This window comes from Asparagus officinalis, chromosome 1, assembly GCF_001876935.1.
Source record: "Asparagus officinalis chromosome 1, Aspof.V1, whole genome shotgun sequence".
NCBI classification, from domain to species: domain Eukaryota; kingdom Viridiplantae; phylum Streptophyta; class Magnoliopsida; order Asparagales; family Asparagaceae; genus Asparagus; species Asparagus officinalis.
Genome location: NC_033794.1, coordinates 132,153,704 through 132,164,264, shown reverse-complemented (window position 1 = coordinate 132,164,264; position 10,561 = coordinate 132,153,704). Strand labels below are relative to the sequence as shown.

General features: G+C 36.3%; 1 protein-coding gene across 1 annotated transcript; it reads left to right on the top strand.

Moving 5' to 3' along the window:
• On the top strand, positions 7,485-8,194 carry LOC109841996. Its single transcript, XM_020410920.1, has 2 exons — positions 7,485-7,545; positions 7,698-8,194. The coding sequence occupies exons 1-2, from the start codon at positions 7,485-7,487 to the stop codon at positions 8,192-8,194; spliced, it is 558 nt and encodes a 185-aa protein (XP_020266509.1).

Sequence of the window (10,561 nt, the reverse complement as noted above, 5' to 3'; positions counted from 1 at the left end):
ATAAATCATTCGCACATATTGTCTACTTTCACTTTCTATTATCTGGCGACCGAGTATTATAGATATTCAAAAACTTTTTTCTAGAATTTTCAAAGTTAGAAATTACAAATTCAATCAAGAAAGGAAATATAAATTATGTGATCAATTCCAAAATCTGATATTATAATATTTCTACATCTTCTCAACTAATTAATTAATTCGTTAAAATGATTACTCTCTAATTTCATAAAACTATAAAATATAATTTGAGAATGATTTAAACATATTTTGTACACATATGGATTGTATTTTAACAAAATAATTTAGATCTATCCAATATTGAATAATATCCAAACTTTTAGGTTAATTAGTTTAAAGAATCTAATAACACTCATATCCAAACTATATGCTTTATAAAGGTGAGACATATAAAATGAACAACTTAATTTATTTTGTTAAATAATTTAATACAAATCATAAAAGATAAAAAGAACCATAAGGATCACATAGTCATCCCAAACAAAAAATAAATTTCTCTCTGTGAATTCTAAAAAGATTTTCAGAGATACTGATAGACTTGTCATAAAATTCACTCTTATAAGATTGATGTCACATGTGTCTTAAATTGTGGTTTGTTTAAGGGTTAATTTTAAAAAACTTGCCCTCAACTATGGGAGAAATATCCCTCCCCCTTTCAACTCCTTGAAATGAGTAAATCTTTGTTCGTCAAATTTGGGGTGTTGTAGTTAATCTATCTCAACTTCAAATTTTTTATTTAACCCTATGAACTTTTCTCAATTAACCCCTCAAAATTAATATCGTTGAATCAAATTCATTATGTGATAAATACTTGACATGGAAAGACCAAAATATCCCTTAATCATAAAAGAATTAGCTTGTTTTTGCTATATGAAAGAAAAAGTGAAGATTTAGAGCTAAAAAGAACTGTAAATTGGTCATAATCCTTTTATTATCGATTGGGACTTTCTTTTTAACTAAAATGGCTTTCTTCAATACGGCATTTTGACAAATCACATATTAAAGTCTTTTACAATAAGGGGGTTTATTAAGAGATGTGTAAAAGACCAGGAGAGTTTTTATAAGACACGTTAAGTTGAAGGGTGTTTTTTAAAATCACACCAAAGTTGATAAGGGTTATCGACAACACCTCTATAGTTAGGGGGCTCTGTCAAATTAAATTAGTTGAGTGGTTTTTTGAGACATTCCCCATAGTTGATAGAGTTTTCAAAAAAGTAACTATTCTTTCAAATTTAGATTATTTACATATTTGTCCCTCAAATGTTTTATAACTTAATATTAGTCCCTAAATTATAAGTAATTTCAAAATTTTAAGGGAATAATGTAGAATTATTGGATATTTAAAATCAAGGAAATGATATCTAAATTACCTTTAAATATTGCTCTTATAGGCAATATATGAAATATCGACCGATATATCGCTATATCGACTGATATAAAAGGTTAAATACTTTATCTTGATAATATTTATGGTTTTATATTGTTTTCTTTTACTTGGGATTTTTTTCTCATATATCGATCATTATCGAAAATATTGGCTGGTATAACAAAATCAAGTCATTTTTAATTTGATTGTGGGCTTGGTATTAGGTCGTGTTTGGAAACCAAAACTAAAGCGCAAGTCACAAAAGCCACAATTCATATCCCAAAGCTCTCCACTCTCAGCTCTCCCAAATCTTAAGCATATATCTTGACGCAAATTCTTATTTTGAAAATTCATTAATATATGAGATTATAGATTACAATGTTATATTATGTATGAGCATTATCCCATATGACACCCATATATTTTTTACATAACCCTGATTATTGCAATCAAATATCATGGATTTTATTTGTCAAGCATTTATATAATGCTCAACACTTTGTAGTAGTCCTTCGAAAGCCTCTTCTAAAGTTTTCTAAGTAAAATATATAAATTGAGAAATAATTCAAAATCTTAAGATTATTCAAAATATAATACTTTAATTTCCCCACATCTCCCCTAGTATATAAATATAAGCTAACCATCTGGCCTCATATTATATGATGAATATTACTTACCAAAGGGATCACATACTATTGCTTGTGGTTAACAAAGGCTTTACATCTTTATTGTCTTAACTAAATTAAATATCTTACAGTTTATAAAAGTTTCAATTACATACCTCCACTTGTATCTTGTTGTACTTAAATATCCTAATATTTTTTTGAAAATTACATGTCTGTACCTTCTATACACAAGAATATTATTTATAATTTTCCTATATGAATATAATGGTATAATTTTAGGATAATTCTATATTTTCTACTCTTTTCATTAATAACTTATTAACATGCAATTGTCTATTAATATATTATTAGACATTACTAATAATTAATATGAGAGTTTTACAATAACATTGGAAGTTTTATGGACCAAGTAAACAAACTTAAAGTGGCATATAATATGACTAATTAACAATAATAATTAATTTAGCTTAGTTAGGATTAAAATATAATATTTTAAAAATTAGGGGTAATATAGTCCACATAAAGTTTTTCTACAACTTCCTCTTTTAAAGGGAGTATGATTCTAAGAGAAGTATATAATTTTATTTAAAATTCAAAATCTTTAGACTTATTCAAAATATGATTCAAAATATGATTCAAAATATGATGCTTAAAATTTTCCCTATCTTCTACACTATATAAATATAAACTAAGTCTCTGGCCTCATATTATACGATGAATAATATTTATCAAAGTGATCATATATTATTACTTGTGGTTACAAAGGCTTCAAATCTTTATAGGCTTAATTAAACTTAAATACCTTACAGCTTACAAAAGTTACACTCATATACCTCCACTCATATCTGAATGCACTTAAATATCCTAATGTTTTCTAAAATTGCATTGTTGTACTTATGTACGCAAGAATACTCTTTATAATTTTCCTATGTGAGTGCTATGGTATAATTTTAGGACAATTCTATATTTTTTACTCCTTCAAAAATAATTTATTAACTTGCAATTGTCTATTAATGTAGTATTATGCATTATTAATAATTAATATGAGAGTTTTACAATAACATTGGAAGTTTTATGACCAATTTAGACAAAATTGAAGTGGCATCTAATATGTGTAATTAATAATGATAATTAATTTAGTTAATTTATGATTAGAATACAATATAAAAAAAGAATAGGAATCTTGAGATTATTCAAAATATGATGCTTAAAATTTTCCACATATTCTGTACTATATAAATATAAGCTAAGACTCTACCCTCATATTATACGATGAATATTATTTATCAAAGGGATCACATACTATTGCTTGTGGTTAACAAAGGCTTCAAATCTTTATATGCTTAATTAGACTTAAATACCTTACAGTTTACGAAAGTGACACTCATATACCTCCACTTATATCTTAATGCACTTACATATCCTAATGTTTTCTAAAATTGCATGTTTATACTTATGTACGCAAGAATACTCTTTATAATTTTCCTATGTGAGCGCCATGGTATAATTTTAGGACAATTCTATATTTTTTACTCTTTTCAAAATAATTTATTAACTTGTAGTTGTCGCTTAATATAGTATTATGCATTATTAATAATTAATATGAGAGTTTTACAATAACATTGGAAGTTTTAGGGTCAAGTTAGATAAAATTGAAGTGGCATGTAATATGATTAATTAGTAATGATAATTAATTTAGTAATGGCAAAATTGAAGTTTTAGGGTCAAGTTATTGTATGTGGTATAATTCCATGATTTCGTTTGTTTATATATTGTTAATAGCTACTTTAATATGATGCTAGTATTATAGAAGGATGGTGACCTTGATGAAGAGACAGTAATTAACATGTGCTCGGATGCCGCACTCTCTGTTTTAGTCATGATTATGATATTTATGAGAAGAATGCAAAGTAGACGTAGATCTATTTGTAAAGGTCCTAATGAGGGGAAACTAAAGCAATGTAGAATTAGAAAAGATCACATGGATTGGGTATATAATGGCTTTAGTGGTAATTGTATCAACTATGTTAGAATTAGGGGTGCTAAACCGTATCCGTATCCGATGAAATATCCGTAACCGTATCCGTTAGGATACGAATATGGTTACTCAAATCTATAACCGATAGGATATGGTTATGGATATGGTTTTGTAGTGAAATATCCGTATCCATATCCGAAATATCCGAATACATATTAGTCATACTCTTACGATAGTTTCGATTCTTAGATTATGGATTTGTGGTTAATTTTGATGATCAAGATGACTAATCTTAACTATTTAGTTATAATGAACATATTAACAAACTTTTTTGTATCACATGAACTATGTTTTTCTCAATACTATCTAGTTTTCTCATATCTGTTTTGTATCCGCATGCATATCCGCTTATATATCCGCATGTATATCCGTAACCGTATCCGATTTTAGCGGATATGGTTATAAGTTTTTCTTACCGAGGTATATCCGTATCCGTATCCGTATCCGAGATGGGTAAGCGGATATGGATATGATAAGCATCATATCCGAGCCGTATCCGGACCGAATGCACCCCTAGTTAGAATGCAGAGTGATGCTTTTATGAAGCTTGTAGATATTATGAGGAGGAATGATTTGTTACAAGGCTCGAGAGATGCTAATGTGGGGGAACAACTTGCTATGACTTTGAATATATTGGAGCATAAAACTAAAAATCGAATTGTTAGATCACACTTTATTAGGTCTGGTGAGATTGTAAGTAGATATTTTAATAAGGTGTTGGGAACTATTTGCTACAAACGTTACACGCTTGCATGATTTTTATCCATAAGCTACAAGTTTTTTAACATGCCAAAGTTTGACAAGATGAGTTAGGATATTGATGTAATTGTCCCCTTGCATGATTTTTGTCCATAAGCTATCAAAAACCTGTCATGTTTCCACGCATATCACCCATATATTAATAGAATCTTAAAAAAAAATTATTATTTCAAAGCTTTATGTAGCGCAAATTTCAAAAATGAGGCGAATATCAAGTTTAGACTTGTATGATCATGGTATTATGTGGTTAATTGTGCTTATATATATTGCGGTTTTGAAATTGCTACCCTCCTTAATAGTAAGTATGTTTCCAAGGAATCCATGGGACTACCATTGTCATGGATTTTGTTTCTACAAAATCTACGAGATAGTCCCGTTTATTGTGCGTGCATGTTATTGTGCACGCACAGCAAATTAACGGGACCACCAATCCCGTAAATTTTGTTTCTGCAAAATTCACAGCCCGAGAACTCACTGATAGCTTATTTTGTACTGATAATTTTCATAAAAGTCCATCAACCTTACAAATATTAATATTAGTCCATCAATTAATAATTACCTGTAGTTATTTCCTCAAATCCTTTAAAATTTTAAAATTACTTCATCAAACTTAATATTAGTATATCAAATCTTTAGAGGTTTGGAATTACACTCTTAAACGTCCATAATTAGTTGAAATTAACCCCTAAAATCTCTAAACTTTTTACAAATTACCCCCTTAAATTTAAAACTACTCCCCCAAATATTTATTCACTTTCAACTTCCTAGCTCAAATGTTCATATTTTGAATTAGTCTCTCAAATGGGTTCATAAAAACTTAAAAATAGACTCTCGAATAGTTAAAGATTTGGAATTACTCCATTAGATGTTTATAATTAGTTCCTCAAATCTTCATAAAATTTGCAAATTACTACCTTATATTTAAAATTATAGCCTCTATTCGTTAAACATTTTAAATTTCCTCACTCAAGTGGTCATATGTTAAAATTTGCCCCTCAAATGGTGGGTTTTCTCACCCCACTAATGGTTGAAAATAATTTATTCAACTATTTGGGTGGTAAGCACACAATGGTGATCACAACCATGGTTTTTTCTATTTTTTAGTTTGAACCAAACACTAGAAAATGAAGGAATTAATTTGCACATAAAGTACTTTCTTATATTTTCAAATTGAACCAAACTAAAGAAAGTGGGGAAAAATAATTATGCTTCATATTTTTTCACGAAACAAACATAAGAAATACTCTTCCGGAAATGTGAATGAAACACTAAAAGGTAAAGGAAAGTGTGTATTTAGAAAATAAAGGAAAGCTACCAAACATCATCTACAAGGAAAACTACACCAATTTCCCACAAGGGAATGGTGTCTTAGAGCAAGTGCAGCAAACTCCTAGTTAGGAGTGCTTGTTGGAGAGCTCTCAAGAGATCTCAATGCCATATCACATGAGTTTTTGTGTAAAATTAGGTTTTTGTGTAAAAAATCTCTCTTTTTAGTGTAGCTTCCGGCTAAAAATGGGGTTCCATGTAAAAAAATTATTTTTTTATTCCTTAGGAGCTCCCAAGCGCTCCACAAATTTGTGGAGCGCTTGGGAGCTCAACTGGACCCCACCACTTACATGATGTCCACATCAGCCTAAAAAGACCTCTTAGAGCAAGTGCAGCAAGCTCCCAGTTGGGAGTCCTAGTCAGCATGCTCTCAAGAGCTCTCAAGCATTTTAGAATAAAAAATTAACAAATTAAGCCTTGGGAGGCACTCCTTCTTTTATGGAGCTCCAACAAGCTCCTAGTTAGGAGCTCCAACAATATCAAAAAAACCCCTCTTCTATTTTAATATTTTACCCATTACTTTTAGTTATATTTAAACCTCTTGTATTTTATTTCTAACCGTTGGATACGGCCTTCGAGGGAGCGCACACGGTCTTCGAGGCAACTCACGGTCTTCGAGGGAGCGCACACGGTCTTCGAGGTAACCCGCGGCTTTCGAGGGAACGCACACGGTCTTCGAGGTAACCCGCGGTCTTCGAGGATGGGCACGAAGTTTGAGGTATCGCAAACTTTGACCATCAACCGACTGATTCCTATAAAATTCGATGGCTTCTCTCCTCAACCCATCATCTCCCAGAATAAAATGTCTAGCTCATCTAGCTCTAGCGATGATGAAATAATGAAGACGTTCTTTCTTATGGGAGCTGTTGTTGTTGAGGAAGAAGAACAAGAGAAATGTTCAACTTCAGTTCAACACAAACGACGTATCGTGCTCCATCGAAACCGACTGGAAGGCCACAATCGGTTGTTCCAAGATTATTTTGCTGACGCACCAACCTACCCTCTTTATTATTTTCGTCAAAGGTTCAGAATGATGTGTTCGTTATTCCTTCGAATCCATGGCGCAGTCGTCGAACATGACAAGTACTTCGTCCAAAAGAGGAATGGTGCTGGATAGTTAGGACTATCTAGTCTTCAAAAGATTACTGTAGCTATGCGGATGCTCGCATATGGATCATCCGCTGACTCCGTTGACGACTACGTTCGGATCGGTAAAAGTACGTCTTTTGAGAGCGTGAAGAGGTTCGTTCGATCGATTATCAACATCTTTGGAGAGGAATAACTTCGTGCACCGACTAATGAAGACGTTGCACGCCTGCTCGAGGAAGGCTCACAACGAGGTTTTCCTGGTATGCTTGGGAGCATCGACTGCATGCACTGGACATGGAAGAACTGTCCAACTGCCTGGCAAGGTATGTATACTGGACATTTTCATGAAGCTACAATTATTTTGGAGGCCGTAGCTAGCAAAGATCTTTGGATATGGCATGCCTTCTTTGGACTGCCAGGGTCTCACAATGACCTTAATGTTCTACATCTTCACCGGTTTTCGCACAACTTGCAGAGGGAAGAGCTTCACCGTGCAACTATACTGTCAATGGCCATGAGTATAATATGGGATACTATCTCGCCGACGGGATTTACCCAGAGTGGTCCATATTAGTGAAGACTATTCCAGCACCTCGAGGAAACAAGCATAAGTACTTTGCTCAACAACAAGAAAGCGCAAGAAAAGATGTTGAGCGAGCTTTTGGCGTGTTGCAAGCTCGATTTGCGATTGTTCGTGGACCAGGACGTTTCTGGCAACCTTGTGTGCTGAAAGATATCATGACAGCTTGTATCATAATGCATAACATGATCGTTGAAGATGAACGTGATTGTCAATTGGACAACAACTTCGACTTTACTGATTCGGTACCAGTCGTTGAACCTTCTCATGTGCAGACGGTGTCTCTAACTGAGTTCATCCAAAATCATCATCAGATCAGGAACACGCAAACACACAAATCACTAAAAAATGATTTGATCGAGCATCTGTGGCAGTGTATGCGTAAATTTTGATCTCCCGAAAACAGGGAACTTCGTTTGTATTGATAAGAAGGCTTATTACAAACTAATAAATCAAATGTTTACAACAGAAGCGGAGGGAAGGCCCTCATTCATGGGATTTGACCACTAATAGAGGTGAGGGAGATAGCTTGACTGCTCCTTGAATTATGGGATGTGACCACACGTTGTTCGGAGACGTCCTGCTGTTCATTCGTACCGTCAATGGTCATTCGAAGAGCTGTGCTCTGCATCACGCTACATAGGAGTGGGAAAGCCCCTCCTCGTATGCGTGACAACGGCTGTCAGATGCTTGCGTGGATCTGACCAACCACCGAGCGTTGGCGGCTCTCGTCCCTTCACCTGGACAACTGAGGTGAGCCGCATTTATGAGGGTGCAGGCTGTTTCGGCGCCTGTCCGCTCATTCGTACTGTGGACGGCCATCTGACGGGCCTGGAGTATTGTGCCCTCTCCCTTGATTTGTGGGATTTGACCACTGATGTAACTGTTCCCATACTCCAAGTGGGCAGTTGACAGTGAGCTGGCGAGTCTGCAGCTTGGGTCTGCAGGCGAGCTTGCAGGCGAACTGGGTCTGCAGGTGAGTTTGGGACTGCAGGCGGACTTGGGTCTGCAGGCGAGCTAGCAGGCGAACTGGGTTTGCAGGCGAGCTCAGGTGCGCAGGCAGACTTGGGTCTGCAGGCGGATTTGGGACTGCAGGCGAATTTGAGTTGCAGGCGAGCTCCTGAGCATGGATTGAAGAATAGGCCGTAACTTTCAAACCGTAAGTCGGAATTGGACGAATTATATATGAAAATCGCCTATCTCGACGAGATGGAGCCATCCGAACCGAGCCGAAGGCTTCGGTTCGCTTCCTCCGTTTTGCCAAATTCCTTACGGTTTGGGAGATATCTGCGTTTTCCCCTTTTTCGCTATTTCGGGTGAGGTTTTAGCAGTTTTGTTCTGAACTTCTCTGATAAGGATTTAAAGGCAATTTTTATTGCCTACAAAACCCCCTCCAAAGTTTTCAGACCTGAATCAGGCCGCATGGGGTCTGGAACACTTTGGATATGAAGTCCCGTAAAGTGATCCCTGCTCTTCACTCGCAGCTGATGATCGCCTTCTAGGATTTTGAGCAAACCCTCAGCTATCAACGGACTTGATTTGTCTTTACTAACTGCCGTTTGAGTTGGACTAGCCATGCTCTTGCCCTTAGCATGGTAAGTTGTTGAGGAGTTTCTTTTAGGCTCAATGCTAAAATTTCTCCTCTATCCTTAGCCTTTCGAGGCATTTGGATTAAGAGTGTAGGGAGCAGTTTAGACTCATGCACCAGTTGGAGTATAAGGGAGCAGTTTAGACTCATGCACCAGTTGGAGTATAAGGGAGCAGTTTAGACTCATGCACCAGTCGGAGTATAAGGGAACAGTTTAGCCTCATGCACCGATTGGAGGATAAGGGGGAAACTTGTCTTCTCTTAGGACAAAGATGAAGACGAACCCTGATTTGTCTTCTCTTGGGGCAAAGACTAACCTTGAAATAGCAGCACATCGCATGGTAGGCCACTATCAAATAACAACGCCTTTTATGGGAAAGACGGTGCTGGGAGAATCAAATCGTTCAGGGACGTATGAGTATGACGACTGATCGGACAACGTCATTTGCGGGAATGACGGTGTCGGCTATCAGAGGTAATCGTTAACGTGATAGGAATTGCCGCGATCGGAGCGACTTTGAGGACCTACCATCCTTTTGAAGAGGATTGGTAAGTTGATTTTGTCAGAGGTGACCGTTAACATGACAGTGGGAGTTTATTGCGAATTGAGCAACTCTATGGACCTACCATCCTATTGAAGAGGACTGGTAAGTTGATTTGTCAGAGGTAACTGTTAACGTGACAGTGGGGGGTCCCCAGAGGTGACCGTTAACATGACAGTGGGGGTCCCGCCATCCTATTGAAGAGGATTGGCGGGGGATTGTGGCTTTGGTCCTAACTATCTGAAGGTTTGACCAAGTGGGAGTTTGATGCAGCCCACCTGAACTGCTAGTATTGCCTGTTTTGAGCGGTTCGCCATAAATGGAAACCTGGCTCAAGAAGTGGGGCTCGCCTAAACCGTTTGGCTCGCCTGATTTGAGCGGTTCGCCGAAACTGGGAACCTGGCTCAAAGAGATGGGCTCGCCTAAACTGTTAAGCTCGCCTGATTTGAGCGGTTCGTCGAAACTGGGAACCTGACTCAAAGAGATGGGCTCGCCTGAGCTGTTAGGCTCGCCTGATTTGAGCGGTTCGCCGAAACTGGGAACCTGGCTCAAAGAGATGGAGCTCGCCTAAACTGTTAGGCTCGCCTGATTTGAGCGGTTCGCCCGTACTAGGAACCTGGCTCAAGAAG